This window comes from Ailuropoda melanoleuca, chromosome 11 (genome assembly GCF_002007445.2).
Source record: "Ailuropoda melanoleuca isolate Jingjing chromosome 11, ASM200744v2, whole genome shotgun sequence".
Lineage (NCBI taxonomy): Eukaryota > Metazoa > Chordata > Mammalia > Carnivora > Ursidae > Ailuropoda > Ailuropoda melanoleuca.
The window spans coordinates 107,044,919-107,060,753 of NC_048228.1; the positions used below are offsets into that span (position 1 = coordinate 107,044,919).

At 54.3% G+C, this 15,835-nt stretch overlaps 1 protein-coding gene across 3 annotated transcripts in view; it reads right to left on the bottom strand.

Moving 5' to 3' along the window:
- Positions 1–15,835, bottom strand: part of AFAP1 (actin filament associated protein 1) — a 97,806-nt gene that overhangs the window by 68,374 nt on the left and 13,597 nt on the right. For all 3 annotated transcript variants that reach the window (XM_034672170.1, XM_034672168.1, XM_034672169.1), the window contains exons 4-5: positions 9,978–10,086; positions 1,166–1,377 (exon numbers count right to left, since the gene is read on the bottom strand). In XM_034672170.1, the coding sequence (XP_034528061.1) occupies positions 1,166–1,377; positions 9,978–10,086 (321 nt within the window). The remainder of the gene's footprint in view (positions 1–1,165; positions 1,378–9,977; positions 10,087–15,835) is intronic.

Sequence of the window (15,835 nt, forward strand, 5' to 3'; positions counted from 1 at the left end):
GGGTGACCCTGCCACACACCCACAGGCTTTCTGCCCTGGTCCAGAACTCCTCTTGTACCTGAGAGCCCACTGCAGGTTGTTACACAATTTCCATAACACACCCACGTCTTGCAGCCATAATGTCAGACTGTAAATAAGGACCACATTAATCCTTTTCATCTTTCTTTTTTTCCCCTCATTCTTCACTTTAAAATTCCCCCATGGCATCATTTTTGGCATATTCTAAATTTGGGAGAAATTCAGGCCACACATGTGGAAAAAATATGTATTCTCACTGTTTAAAAAATTTTCTGAAAACCATTAATTTAAAAATATACAACATCCTAAGACTCTAGTAAAAGAACATTCCCACAATTCACAGATGAAACTATGAAGAATAGTTCCCCTGAAGAGGGATACACGGAATCATAAATTCTCCTGGGTTCCGTTTTAATGATATAATTCTGTGATTTTCACCCCAAAGTTAGCTTGAAAGAAAAACAACATGCAGAAGTGTACTCTGAAATTCGTCATCCCTATAATCAAGCACGGTTTCTAAAGCTGGCAGGACTGAAGGAGGGAGGAGGGCGCATCACACGCACTCACGGCCCCCGGCTTCCTTACGGGGTCCCTCGTGGGAAGGATACCAGAGCAGAAGGTCGCTGTGGCCCTGCACCCGCCTCTCGGCTACTTAGTCCATCTTCCTATTCAGCCCCTTGGGTTAAACAAAAAAAGAATCTGCCTCTAGCTTTCCAAAAGAATTTCCTTTCCTGGACACTGTCCTCCCAGACCGCGGCTGGCCTGCCCGCCCCACTCAATGACCTGGCTTTGAGGAATTCACTGACTCACTACACATGAGAAAATCCATCTTGCAACTTCTGGCAAGTTAAAGCCTGTGCATTTCCACCAGCATCCACGGCAGACACTGGCCCGGGATGGGAAAGACACTGCCTGCTGGTCGGTCGCTGCAGGGACCGAGACCAAGGGCACTAAAGGCTCAGCAGCCGCCGGCACTCACTGCCCGGGCGCCTGATGGCGGGGAGCTCTGCGTACGGTGGCTCTGAGGCCGGAGGGCCTCCCCGTCCTGCCAGCTGCTGCCAGCCCTGCCCGAGTGTTGGTCCCGTCCAGCGAGGCCACCAGCGGACCCCAGTGGCTGCGGGGCCCCATCCCGCCCGCCGCGCATTACCAGCAGCTTTGTGTCCTTGACGACGCAGAGCAGCTTGCTCCACTGCCCGAAGCGCTTCTTCCTCAGCAGGAAGGCGCAGATCTTGGCGTCCTTCACCAGGTCCATGGAGGCCTCCTCAGACGGCCACTGGTGCCGCGTCTTCTTGCCCTTTCCGTCCTCCTCCTCCTCATCGTACGACTCGTAAGAGCTACTCATTGCATCCGAGTCATAATCTGTCGGAAGTAAGAGAAGAAGGAAAGGTAAAGGGCCTGCCTACAAACCCCTCACCAGGAGCCTACCCGCGGGCTCAGGAGCACGTCTGTTGTACCAGTAAACGAGGAAGGGCTCTGCGTCCGGCGAGCCAGGCACGGTAATTGGTAAAAACGGGAAAAACAGCCACGACAGGCAGTGCAAAGTAGCACAGCTTTAAACTGAAGCGTCTTAGAATTCTCTCTGTGAGAACCAGTCCTGGCCTGTTCAGCGAGGGCTGGGCTGCCTGCAGACCCCACGTCCTTGGATCCTGGCCACGCCGCTGCCAGGCGAGGGGACCCCAGCCAATGGGCTGCCCCCTGTAGGGTGCAGCTCTTCCACGCCACACCTCAAGGTCAGGGTCCTCGAGTCTGCGAGGTCCTGCCTGCGCACATCACCGCTCGATGCCCTCGCTAACGTTCCAGCCCAAGGCCTCCCTCCCCTCGGGGCTTCCAGAGAGACATACACACACGGCTCTCCTTCTTACTCTGTGGGGTAGCAACACTTCCTATCAGATTATGTCCAGTTTCCGAATGCGGCACATTCTCTCTCCCTGCTGGGGCTCTGCTCACGCCATCCTCTCACACGGGCTTCCAGCTCAGCCACTCAACCTCCTGCCTTTAGCTGAATAAGTGCTCTTGCCTTTCAGGGTTCAAATATGGACACTGCCTCCAGGATGCCCTCCTCAAATCACCACAGCTGGTGGCTGTGGACTTGTGTCCCCCCTAATTCGCCCGAGTAAGACTATATTTGGAGACGGGACTTCTAGGAGGTAATGATGGTTAAGTGGGGTTATATGAGTGGGGTTCTAATTCAATAGGACCAGTGTCTTTATGGGAAGAGGGAGAGAGGGATGTAGCTCTTGTCCACCACACAAGGACACATGGAGAAGGTGGCTGTCTATGGGCCAGGAAGAGGCCATTGCCACAACCCAACCGGGCCAGCACCCAGCCCGTGGACGTCCAGCCTCCAGAACGTTAAGGAAGGGTCAGGTGTTTTGTCACCAATCTTGCTACGGTGTCTTGCTACGGCGGCCTGAGCCGAGGCATGGGATGAAATGCCACTCATCTCTGCTTCCACACCACCCAACACAGCCTGTCCCCCTGTGCTGTCATGGCTGTGTGCCTGTCTGCCTCCCTATTTCGACCATGAGCTCCCTCAGGGAAGGAGGACCACCCTGTAGGGTGGGGCCGTCCCAGCCCATAACAACGTACAACGCACCCGGCGCAGGGCAAGAGCAAAGACCTGCAGCAGGGCGGGCTGCTCGGTGAACCTCAGCTCTACCTGCGAAGTGCTCGGGCCAGTGGCCGGCACAGCCAGGAGGCTTCATCAGCACCAGCGGCTGCCCGTCATACTCACTTCCGCCCTGCTGGATGATACGCTCCTGGAGACAGAGTCTGAATCCTCTCTGCATCCTCAACCCCAGACGCATTGGCAGGACACCCACTTCTCGACACGGCTGAGCAAGGAACGCCTCCGTGCCGCGTGACTGATGTGGGGAAACTGTGGCTGAAGCCACCGGCTACACAGCCGAGTAGAGACGCCACAACGGCAGACCTCACGCAGAGCAGAACTCACCTTTCTCCCTTCCCGGGAACCAGAGTACGGTCTGTACTCGGTGTCACACCGACATTTCAAAGCCGTCACGAAGACTCATTACTAAGGGAGGGACAGAGGCCTGGGGGCTCAGGTTGAGTTTTCCAAACATGATAAAGAAGTCAGGGACAGGTTTCCAGCAAGAGCCTAAGCGGACAGGGCTGCGAGCGAGTGGAGCCCCGGGGGGGTGGGCTGGCAGCCCCAAGGTCCCTGCAGAGTGCTGCCCAGGATGTGCCCAGGGGACCATGCAGGGGGTGGGGGGGCAACTCTAGGCCCGGACTGCTGTGGACAGTGCATGAGGACCATCGTTCCTGCGTATGCACGACACACGGCCGACCACCCGCAGTCGGGCCCTCCTCCTGAGCCCACATCTCCCCGCCTGCATTCGCACACCCCGCCACCACCCACTTTCATGTGCTAGCCACAGGTGGCTACTTAAATTCAGTTCTGATTCAAGTCAGATAAAATGATCTGTTCAGTTCCCTGATGGCAAGAACCACATCTCCAGCACTCAGTGCTCACTGGTGGCTAAGTGGATGTGACGCCGAGAGCACAGGCAGGGAACCTCTCCGCTGCTGGGGAAGCTCTCGTGGCCTGTGCTGGAGGAACCCACACCTATCCGGGAGGGCGGTGTAGGCTGTGGGAGATGGGCTGCGAGGACAGCACATGTGGGACAGGGAACACTACAGATAACATTCGATCTAGAACGTTCATGAGGCATTGCCAACCAGACCGAAAAGTCTAGAAGGAACACAACGAGCAAAAGCATTGAAAAATATCATTTAAAGAACAGAGGGGATCTTTTCATTTTCCAGTAGCATTGAGGTGCTTGCCACAATGCCAAGCTAGCGGTTCCGTTTGTGGGGAGGGGGCCATGACGAGGAAGGGGCCCACAGGGGGGTTCCAGGGCCGACGTGTTCTATTCCTGACCTGGTGGTGCTTGCACAGATATTCCACATCATAAGTCAGTAAGTCTATATTCATATTTTGAGTACTTTTTGGTAAATACTTTATGTTTCAGAATAAAAGGGTTTTAAAAAGTTTAGCATGGCTAGAATGTAGTTCACACAGTGGGAGTGGCGGGTGGCCAGACTCCGAGAGCTCATGCCGCTCGGCGACCCAGTGCAATCTAAGGTCTCAGGTGGGCGATGTGCAAACTCAGATTTTCATTTTAGGAAGGTTACACTCAGAATAGTTTGAAAGACCAAGAGTCCCTCGGTGCTTAGCTCATTTTCTAGAACATCGAATCCAGTAATCATTTAATGAACAGATGAGCAAAAGCATTAATGAATAGCTGTAAATGGGAGAAATACCTTTGATTTCATTCATTCAGCCCGTATTTACTGAGGGCTTACCATGTTCCAGGCAATCTTTCTCATGCTTATGCAGCTGGCCTTGAACACAGGTCTTAACTGCCTGGGTCCACCTAGAAGCAGATTTTTTTTTTCAGTAAATACAGGACAGTATTTAACTGCCTTAATAACGTTTTCGTTTCTCTGGCTTTTTCACTGTAAGAATACAGTGCAGGATGCACAGGACATAGAAAGTACATGTCAACAGACTGTTTGTGTCATCAGCAAGCCTCCAATCGACAGGAGGCGACAGTAGCTAGGATTTTGCAGAGTCCGAGTGACACACGGATTTTCGACAGTGCAGGGTGTCAGTGCCCCTGACCCCGTGGTGTTCACGGGCCAGCTGTAGTTTGATGCCAGGTGCCACAGATAAAGCCGTGAAAAGACCAGGCCTGCCTCGCCTTCACAAAGGCCTTTCACGCAGCGCTCTCGTGGGTCCTCTCAGCCACCCAGAGACGAGCATGCGTCTGTACGGTGGTCCCGCCTGACCCACGGTCTATTTCTGCTGTTTCAGTTACTCGCGGTCAACGGGTGTCCAGAGTCAGGTGATCCTCCTAACGTAACATCAGGAGGTCAGCAGTGGCCTCACGCTGCGTCACACGCCCACGCCACTCAGCTCCCGCGTCTCCTCACGTGGGCACTTTACCACCTCATGTCATGGCAGGAAGAAGGGTGAGCGTGGGACAGTAAGATGTTCTGACTCAGTGCGGCTGCCACTGCGTCCCTCAACTCGGCCACTTTTAGGGTAGTGCACTGTTATACTTGTTCTACTGTGGTCCCCTCCTACTGCACCTAATTTACAAATGACACGTCATCACACGGTGTGTGAATAGGGAGAAACACGGCACATACGGGGTTAGGGACTGTGCACAACTGGCACCCTCTGGGGGTCCTGGCACGTCTCCCCCGAGGAGGAGGGGGACGGCTGACAGAGCCCCCGGCATGTCCTAGAATCCCGTGTAGACGTCCACACTTCTTACAGAATACGGAGGCAGATCAAAGAGCCAGCAAGAGATCTGTGTGGATCTGTGTGTTTACGGGATGTTGCTGGTTAGGAAACGTTCTTCACGCCAGACACTTTTTCACAGGCAGTTCTGACGGAACTGAAGAACATTCCAAAAAACGGTGACTTTCAACTATAAAACGTTAAAATGTGTATTTTAGACACATAACCATCCCCCATGAAATCACAACTGGCATTTCAACCACTTGACCTGGAGGAGGGAGAGGATGAGGAGGAGAGAGGGCAACCAGAAAACTGAAAATAGGTCTGAACCCCAAACCCAACAAGACCTGTAGTGATGGTGCCGCCGACCCAGCCCGGCTGGAGCCAGCTCCCCAGAATTCCCTGGCCGGTATGGCCGGTGGGGTCAGCACCAGGGAGCGCCACTGGGAGAGACTGCACAGCTGCAGCCCCACACCCCGAAGGTCGCTGCAGGGTGCCAGGTGCTGCTGGGGCCCAGGCATGTGTCGTGGTGTATTGCCCGCCCTGCTGCTGGGCCCCCTCCTTGGGCGGTGCAGATCTCTCCAGGCACCTGTAGCACAGCTGAGCGTGCCAGCCTCTTCTGTGTCGCTGTGTGTGTGTGTGTGTGTGTGTGTGTGTGTGTGTGTGTGTAAGGGGGTCGCGGACCGACGGGGTGCAGTTTGTCCGTGCGGACTTCAGTGTGCCCTGAGCTCCGCACCTCAAGCCCGGCTGCTCTTCGGGACGGCTGGGCCGCCCAGATGCACCGGCAGCCGCTCCAGTGGCGTCCGGTGGCTGCCATGATTGTGTGAGGTCCAGCCCCTAGAACAAATCTGTTCCACGCCACAGTGGCTCTGCGTCTCTGATCACACCCTGTTCTCAACGGTAACAGAAGCCCGATGGCGGCAGGCTCCTCGGGTGAAGCTCAGCACATGCCCTCAGAACTTCAGAGCACGGCTGCATCAACCTCTGGAAACAGTGATTTTCCCTTTGGAAACTGATTCTGGCTCCCTGACACCCAGCCCCGTCTAAATGCTTGGTCGTGGGCGCCTCAGCCGCCCGCAGCGGGCTCTCAGTCACCCGTCCCACCGCACAGCACCCGACCAGTCTGCATCACCGGGCCCAGACGCTGTGAGTGACAGGGGTGAGCCCGTAGCTGCAGTGTGTGTGCCCTGTGCCTGCTGCACGGGCTCCTCCTCCCAGCACGCCCTCCTCAGCGCGGCCGAATGCTGTGGTTGGACGGTCAAGACTGGGGGGACTGGCAGCAAGCAGGGACTGCAGAAGGGACTGCGAACGGACCTCCCAGACGGGCTGAGAAAGTGAAGATTTACACACCAGGTGAGCACTTAGCAAGGCCTCAGCAGAAGATTTTCACAGCCAGGTACTAACGCGGCCCACTACACAGATGTCAGGCAGCCTCTTTCCCCACATTTCCCGTCCAGATGGACTCCGTACAAGTGGCTGTGGGGCAGAGGTGGACCTCCACTCGGCAGGGTTGTCTGACTTCTGGCCCTTCTGAGTGGACTGCCTGCACATGACACTGACCCCTGGGGTGTCAGCCAGCCACCTAGTAACTGGATGACCTCCATTGTGAAAGGGGCAGCAGGGCGTTCTCACTGGAAAGATCACTGAAGAAAATTTGCCTTCCGTGCCACAGTGCTCCCTCGAAAGCACCCCCAGTCTTGCAGAATGCCCTATTCCCCAGCATGGGATCCCACAGCATTGCTCCTGATCAGAGAACCTCATGTCACCGCAAATGAAGCCCGCGCTATGGGTCTGTGCAGGCGACTCACAGGTCTTGCTTGCCGTGTCCCCATCACCTGAAGCAGCTGACCCAAGAGACCAGTGGAATGCCTTTCGAATATTCAGTTCCAGGATCTGCTTGACTGGCCACCCCTAGGAGACTGGAGATGCTATCTTCCAGAACACTTTCTAGCAGTATCTGCTCTACCCCAGTGGGGCTCTTTCCTCCAGATCTGGGGCTCACAGGTCTGGGAACTCAGGGCTGAAAGTGGTAGTGGCTCCTCTCACTGTTACCCTAGGGACCCACTGACAAAATTTCTGCCTCAAGCCCCCAGGTCTTAATTTCTAAGGGGGCAACATTCCCTCCAAAGGACATGGTCATCGCTCTATCAACCTGGAAGTGGGGTCAACAAAGAGTGGGTTAATGGCAGTGGCTGCGGGGATCAGTCACGGCCACACCGGTGGGGAGGAGGAGGTCCCTGGGGTGACCCTAAGTACTCCCATGCCCCACGAGTGAACCATCCAATGGAGCCAGACCTTTCAGGAAGGAAAGATGAGTCATCCTACCAGGTGATCGACCAAGGTGCTTGCCGAGGGCAATGGGAACATGAAGGAAGTTGTAAATACACGGTATGACCGTTGACTGGTTGTAGAAGTAAGGACAGGACTAGTTACGCACCAGTCTTTTTGTCCTGACCCTGATATCTGTGTATGTATGAACAAGTTCTCTTCCTCCCCTCTCCCTTTCCCTACCATCCAGCAGCAGCTGGCCATGGACTCCACATTGAAGCTACAGGCTCTCCAAGGGGAGAGGAGGACTCCACTGGAAGAGAATGGGTGTCACCCCAAAGTCGATAAAGGGACTTTGTATCCCCTGGGGCAGTTAGGGAGTTTTCCATGATGCAGGCGATAGTGGAATCACGTTAACCTGCACTGTGATTCTGCTCTTGTCTTTACTTGGAAATTCAACGTGGTTAAGAGAGGCGTGCTCAGATGCCAAATGGACACAGGAGAAATGGCAGTGGTTTTACACCGTATCAACTCGGCACGGCTGGAATGCCATTTCCCCAGATTCCCTTCCTGGGATGGTTCTGGGTTAGGGCTGGCCACAAGATCTGGAAGGAGGGAGGGGAGCGGCCAGCAGTACGTGTCGAAGGCTGGCGCAGGTGCCGGGGGCTGCGGCAGCTCACGCCCGCCGTTGCTGGCTGGCCGGCCCTCTGCCGGGGCCACAGCCCCTGCACGGCCTCTCCCTCGCCATCTAGGCCCGGCCAGAAGCGAGGAGTTCTGCCAAGGCTCCACGTTCCCTCCGACGGCCAGCCCTGCCGTTCCACGGCTGCGTCAGGTCCTCCTGTCAGGGACCCTTCCTTCCTCTGCGAGAACCACAGCTGATACAGGGTTCGACAGAGCTGCCGTCAGGTTGCTGAGTAACCCATCTTCCTCGGGAGGAAGGCGAGGCCCTCACCACCCGCGGCTCACCCACAGATGCCTGATGAGGGAGCCTGGGCACGCCGTCCCCACTGACTCACTGCCCCAAGCCTGCGTCCTTCTGCACTTGGTTCAGTGAAGGCTGCCCACCCGTTGGCAACTATGGGACGGCTTCTCAGAGAACAGGACAGAACACATCACTGAGGTGGGGCTTCACAGACTGAAAACGGCCTCTGGCCCCCAAGTCAAAGGAAAGAACTCAGTTTCCAGCCTCGAAAGTATGTGGGGAGGGGGAAGGACGGTGGGAACAGACTGGAGCCAAAGAGTCCCGGCGCTAGGAAATGCCCTCATGGAAAAGCTTGTTTTCCCAGTGAGGGTCTGAAAGACAGCAGGCCACTTCAGGTCCTGTGCTTTCTGATTAACCTCCTGACTTCTGAAATGGTGGCCACTTAGAAATCACCTGAGTGCATTTTCCACAAAAGGCTTTTAACAGAGAACTAAAACATTTGACTTCGAGACCTCAAAACCCAGCACGTCCTAACCCGCGTGCCAGAACCGCCCCTTTCCCTCTCCAAATACGACTGCTCAGGGAGCTGAACAAACAGACTCCCGTCCTCCAGGGGCCCCCGTCCAGCTCGCATGCAGAAAGCACGTCCAGGGAGGCCCTCTGGGGACACTCCAGGGATGCCGAGCTGCAGCGTCTCCGCCTGTCGGCTGCCAGGGAAGACAGAGGCAGAGACGTCGGGCCACAGGAGGACAGCCCTGGGACCGGGTATGCGTTTCCATCAGAAGACAGATGATGGGCCACCACGTGCCAAGAGTGTTAATGTTCCCAAAGCCTGGTGACTAAAATGAGCAAATCCCCGACTTTCTGTTTAATTTTTTACAAGAAAAGCAAGGTTCCCTGGTCCACAGGGACTCGGACACTCTCCCTCCACGGCATTCAGGGACACAGCTCCCTGCCTGATGGAGCATCGAGGCAGGAATGAAGCCAGTGATCCCAAACCAAACTGCAGAGGTGCTTGTGAGGGCAGACCAGCGCCAGGCCAGGACAACTCTAGCTCGGCAGGAAGGTTCTAGTAGAGCCCCTATGAAAGCTAGAAGAGGCAGACGGGCCGGTTTTGTACCCAGGCTCCTTCCACTCCCTCTGCACAAGGGAAGCAGCCTCAGGTGCCACACCCCAGGCAAGGGGCACCGCAAACACACACCATGCGAGTCTCTGCCTTGTGACCAAAGGGGACACAGTTCACTGAGACCCACGACCCACAGCAACAAGGTCTCACCCGGCGTGAGTCAGAGAAGGACAACCATCTGAGTTTCCAAAGGCACTGCAGGCTTTCGAAGCCCTTTCTCTGGCTACCCCTCCGGGGTCAGCACTGCCCGAGCTCCACACGTCCCCGGTGTTTGGCACCGCCCCGACTCCCCTCCACATCCAGGCAGCGGGCCACGCTCCCCACAGTCCCACACATCAAGAGGCCGGCGGGGGCCAGGCAGACCCCACACTCACTCGACGTGATGTATTCTGGAGCTTTCCCGGGGCTCAGTGGCACGGCTTCCTCGTAGTAACCTTCCGGGAGAGAGGATGTCGGTAGCGGTGGTGGCCCACTGTCAGGTGGCTGAGGAGAAGGAGGAAGAAAGACCACAGAGGTCAGAGCCATGACTAGAAAATTCTATAGTGTGGACTAGCAGGTGCTGACCGGCATTATCCATTCTCCTTTGTAAAGTCTATGGAAAAGGAGGGCTCGGACCCACGGAGAGGTCTGGAGTTCCGTTCCTGACTGGCCTCCCCTGCTTCCTTGCCCGTATCCACCCACATCCCGGCCTCGGCCGCGCGCCACTCAGTCCACACCGGCTCTCCAGTGCCAGCAGCCCCGAGCACCCCGGCACAGCCTGCTTTGGGGGCAGGGGCTAACTCACAGCCCTCTCTCAGGCCCCGCCCAGAGCTGACCCTCCTGCGTCCCCTGGACCCACACCCCTGCAGAGGGGCCCCGGGGTACAGGAACTGTCCAGATCCCCCGGCGCTCATCACCACATCGCACCATGGGAGCAGCGGCTGGATGAAGGAATGTGGCTTGCCCCCGATCTCACCATACTCCCAACATGGGCCAGGGAAACTTTTCAAAACTTATAAAGAAAATCCCCTCTGAGCTACTCTCTTAGAAACTTCTGTTGAGAAGAATCTGCTTGTGGCGAAAACCAATCGCATGAGTTTCCTGTCAGACTCTGGGACTGAGGCACTCGGGTTTTGAAGCCATGACTGAGAACACAGAAGAGTCGGCAGGACTGTCCAATGGGAAGCCCCTTCTCCTCACACATAATACTGATGACAGTGCACGCTGCCCCCTCTTCCTATGGACACCTAGGAGCCTGCTGCTTCTATCGCTCGCTGGCCCTCATGCCAATCGCAGGTTAGAAGGGAAGAGCGAGGAAAGTCAGCATTTGCCAAACCCCGGCTACCTGCCTGGCGCTGTACTGAGCGCTGCTGCACTGGCCACAGGTGGCGTCAGGCACCGTCACCGTACTCAGGAACCCTGCGCAGTAGGAATCACCTTACCTTACAGTCACAGAAACAGGGTGTGAGGCTTGGGGTCTACAACAGCCTCCTCGAAATCAGGGGCTAAGAAAGGACAGAGCTGGCTTCCCCAACACCAGGTCTGTCCTGGTGCTGACTGGCCAGACGAAAGCCCTCTTTATATCCATATTCACCCCCTTCCTTTTGTAATTAGCTCACACACCTATATTCTATACCCAAATTAGAAGGCATCACTGAGAACGGAACAGAACACCACCCCCAAATGGAAGATCTACCAAGTTGAGTTTCCAAGCAGAACACTGTTCCGAAGAAATCAGAAGGATTTATACCCATATAAACTCTCTAGGAAGTGAAACAACTCAGCTCTGAATCCAAGAAGCCCTTTGCGAATGACTAATCACCCTCTGTGCATCCAACCCACTCCTTCCTCCTGCCAGATGAAGGGTCATTTACACAATTTTCCTCCATCTGCTGGAGCCCAGTAATCTCCCCTCCACCCCCAGGCCTGTGCCCCAGGCTAAATAACCCCCGGCCCCCCTCACGCCTTCCACAAGGCTGCCTTTCCAACTGTCGTCATTCTGTGGTCGTACGCTGGATGGGACCCAGCTCCTTCATATCCTCCCGAAGAGGCAGTGCTTACAACGGAACCTGATACACGGCACTCAGCCCCAGGCAAGGTCTGAACAGGAGCCCATGCCCGGGTTAAAATCTCTGCTTGTTGCTTTTGGAAAAGAGCTGCTCGATTCACTGTGTCTTTATTCATGAAACAGAGAATGTGTCAACTTCCTCTTGGTGTGTTGAAACAGTCAAATTATTCATGCCCTGGGAAAGCATTACGAATAGCTGAATCAGACAAATGTTTGCGAATAGCACCGCCTCCCTTGCTAGGGCTACGAGAAATGCAAAGGTGCACAGGGCAAGGCGTCTGCTCCCTAGCTGACGGGCCCTCTCAGCTCTCGGACCCTGCTGGTGGCCATGTGTTTGGGACAGCTTTTCAACGGGTATGCCCTTAGGTCCAGTAAGTCTACTTCTGGAAACACACGCCGAGAGGTCAACTGGTCCGGTGAGCAAACATGTACAAAGATGTTCAATAAAAGATTGTTTAGCAAAATCTAAAAACAATCTAAATCTTCACCAAGAGAAGAAGGACGCCTCCACGTGCAGACATTGGACAGGACTTGTGTGAAAACCCTCCACCAGACACGGTTAAGTGAGAGAAAACAGGCACGCTCGGAGCCGTTGATATAACTGTGCGTGTTTAGGCTCAAAAACAGGAGGGCATCCACCAAAATGTTAACAAGTGGTCGCATAGCTTTATGGCTTGGCTCTCCTACAAATACTGTCATTTTAAAAATTTTTACATTAATCATTTTTAAAATCAGAAAAAGGTTAAACTATTTTTGCTTTGAAGTAATACCCTTCAAAAATGAATTTTTTTAAGATTTTATTTTTATTTATTTGCCAGAGAGAGAGAGTGTGTGTGTGCACACGAGCAGGGGGAGCTGCAGAGGGAGAAGCAGGCTCCCCGCTGAGCAAGGAGCCTGATGTGGGGCTGGATCCCAGGACTTTAGGATCATGACCGGAGCCAAAAGCAGATGCTTAATTGACTGAGCCACCCAGGCATCCCTCAAAAAAGAATTTTTTTTTAAAGATTTTATTTATTTATTTGACAGAGAGAGAGCACAAGCAGGGGGAGCAGCAGGCAGAGGGAGAGGGAGAAGCAGGCTCCCTGCTGAGCAAGAGCCCCATGTGGGACTCGATCCCAGGACCCCAGGATCATGACCTGAGCCGAAGGCAGCTGCTTAACCAACTCAGCCACTCAGGCACCCCTCAAAAAAGAAGAATTCTTACAGAGGAACACCTCATCCCTCCAAAAGGGACCCACACTCCACTTGCAAATATCACTTACCCTTGAAATTCTGGATTTCAGACATTCAAGCAGAGGCATCATGGCTTCCTAAATGCAAGCGGGGGGCAGGCTAAGAAAAGGTCCCCGAAATGTTAGTACCATTTCTTTCAGAGGAGAAACTTCTTTCAGAGCCTTTCCAATAGGTAAGTATTCACTGAAATCACGATTAACAGGAATTTTTAAAACTACAAAACAGGGAAGACAGATTTCCCAAAGGGATTATGGAAAACCAGAGAAAGCAGAGGACGGGCAGGAAGCAAGAATGTAGCACGAAGAGGCGAAGCCCGAGTCCCTGCACGCGCTACATGTGGGGCCAGCGCCGACCTGGGGCCGAGCGACCTCCCCGTAACTCTGGGCCCTGATGTCCTCACTGGTGACTGAGGCCTCCGCTGATGTCCGTCCCAGCTCTGAGAGTCTCATGCCGCTGTTCTTATCAAGTTGCAGGTCAGCAGGCTACAAGGGCAACTCGACCCGTCTCAAGACCTCAGCGAGAGCTGATGTTGGGGTCTCGTTAAATGGTAATGACGTGATCGCCTCTGGCCAGGGCAGGCACTGGGGTGTCCCTTCTACCGATGACACCGCACACCAGCGTGGCACCACTCCCGCCGGATTGTGCAACTCCCCTTCAACACCAGAAGAGACCCAGTCTGCGCATGGAGCCTGACCGCTGTCCTGCTCCTGTCACCCGTGTCCTGCACTGGCTCCCACAAAACACTCCAACCACCACAGCCTCTGAGGAGACTTGAGAAGAAATGTCTGAGGAAGGACTGCTGGGGGCTCGGCTGTGCTCTAGACATAAAGGATGGGAACGGCACAGCGTCAGTCACCAGACAAGGTCAAGTGCACCGAAACACTTCTCCCGCAGACTAGCCAGCCAGTGGAAGTGACTCTGTAGTTTAGGAACTCTAACCCGCCCTAAGGGAAGCTTCTCCTCCCAGAGGTCCATGTCTCACTAGAGAAGCCTGCATCTATGACGGGGTAGGAATACAACCTACAGGCTGGCTTGGCCATAACCGAATTCCCATCTTTTTGGAAAGAAAAGCCCATTAGTATTTGCTTTTGCCAATTTAAGGAGAAGCCTGACAGAAACTTATTTTCCTGTTGATAATAATAAATGTTATGCTTATGTAATTATATGGTAGAAACATAATTATCGCTGTTAATATGACTGTTTCAGCACTACAACAACGATACCTAACGTTTACTGTTGGCCTGCGTGTGGCAGACACGGCTCTGGGATACTTCACAGAGTTTTCTCCTGTTCAGAAATTAACACTAAGATGTTGGCATTTTGACTGATTTTACAAAGGAGGAAAATGAGGCCCAGGAGGTGAGGGGGCCCAACAGGGTCACATGTGTGCAGAGCTGACTGGTGGAGGAGCTGGAAGTCTGCCAGAGTGGCCCAGGCACTGAGCTGGAGGCCGGGGAACAGCACACACTGCATTTCTGTGTCACAACTGTATCCCGCTGCCCCTGCTGCTGTATCTGCTGCCCCTGCCGCACCTACTGCTGAGTCTGTTACAGCGTCTGCTGCGTCTGCTGCGTCTGCTGTCCCTGCTGCTGCACCTGCTGCATTTGCTGCTGCCCCTGCTATTGTGCCTGCTACACTTGCTACGGCATCTGCTGCACCTGTTGTCCCCGCTGCTGCACCTGCCACACCTGCTGTCCCTGCTGTTGTGTCTGCTACAGTGTCTCTGCACCTGCTACGGCATCTGCTGCACCTGTTGTCCCCGCTGCTGTGTCTGTTGCACCTGCTGCTGCCCCTGCTACAGGAAGGAGCCAGCAGCCCACTGAGTCCACTGGGTCCAACCCAAGCGCTTGCAGGTCACCCACTGTCATTCCCTCCTTCTCTTCAGGAAAGCGGGCATCCCTCATGCCCTGTGCTTCTCACAGCTCCCTCTCTGTCACCACGGGCGTCTGTTCCTCCACCCTCCCCTTCTCCCCAACCCATCACTCAGCCTCTGCACCAGAATCACCAATAAACTAAGAGCCCTGATGCCAGCAGAGGAAAATATCAGCCCAGAATCAAATCACTTTCTGACTTGAATTCTATCTATCTATATGGTGGGCATCCGGACTGTGGTTCTGTTTACAGTAACTAAATTCTAGTAAGAATAACATAATCCGAACTCAGAAAATCAGAGTTTAGACACAAGTACTTTAGAAGCACGCCAGGGCACCCACGTGGGAATCCAAATCTCCTACACGGCAGGGCATTTTAGGATGGTGTCCACACCACTGAGCGAGCCTGAGGAGTGGGGAACAGAATGTTATCGTCTCAGCTGCAAAAAGGGCTCAATCCTAACAGCATGGATTTTAAGTACTTTTCCTGGCAAAATGAAAAGTTTTGGCCAAATTACACCCTGCTCCATTCTGCTCACTACTGAACTTGAGTTCCACATAGCACAGGAGTAAACAGCAGGCATCTGAGCGGCTGTGAAGCTCCCTCTGGCTCCATTCATGCATGCAGAGAGTGGAAGCCTAGTGGGGGCCAGGTCACTGCCCCGCCTCCACCAGCAGGAAGGCACCGCAGGGAAGGCCAACGGTCCAATGGGAGTATAGACAGGATACATATCTGGAGAGCAGCCACAGATTAAATTTTTAAAAGATGCCACAGGAATTACACATGAGACTGAACTCCTCAGAAAGACAAGAGGGAAAAAAAAGAACACATGATTCATGTCCGCTCCAAGGATCACATCTGATTTCACCAGGAAACAAACAGTTTTCTTGTTTAAAATCTTGGGCTTTTGTCTCAACTCTGCAACTGGAAAAACACTTAATTTTGTCATAAAATCTCGAAGAGCCTCACGATCTCATCTGTCCCACAGATCACAGTTGCCTTGGAAGTACTTTAGGAGGCCTCAGTGCAGGCAGCAGAGGGCGGGGCGGGGGGGACAGAAGTGGGAAGCAGAGGGGTGGG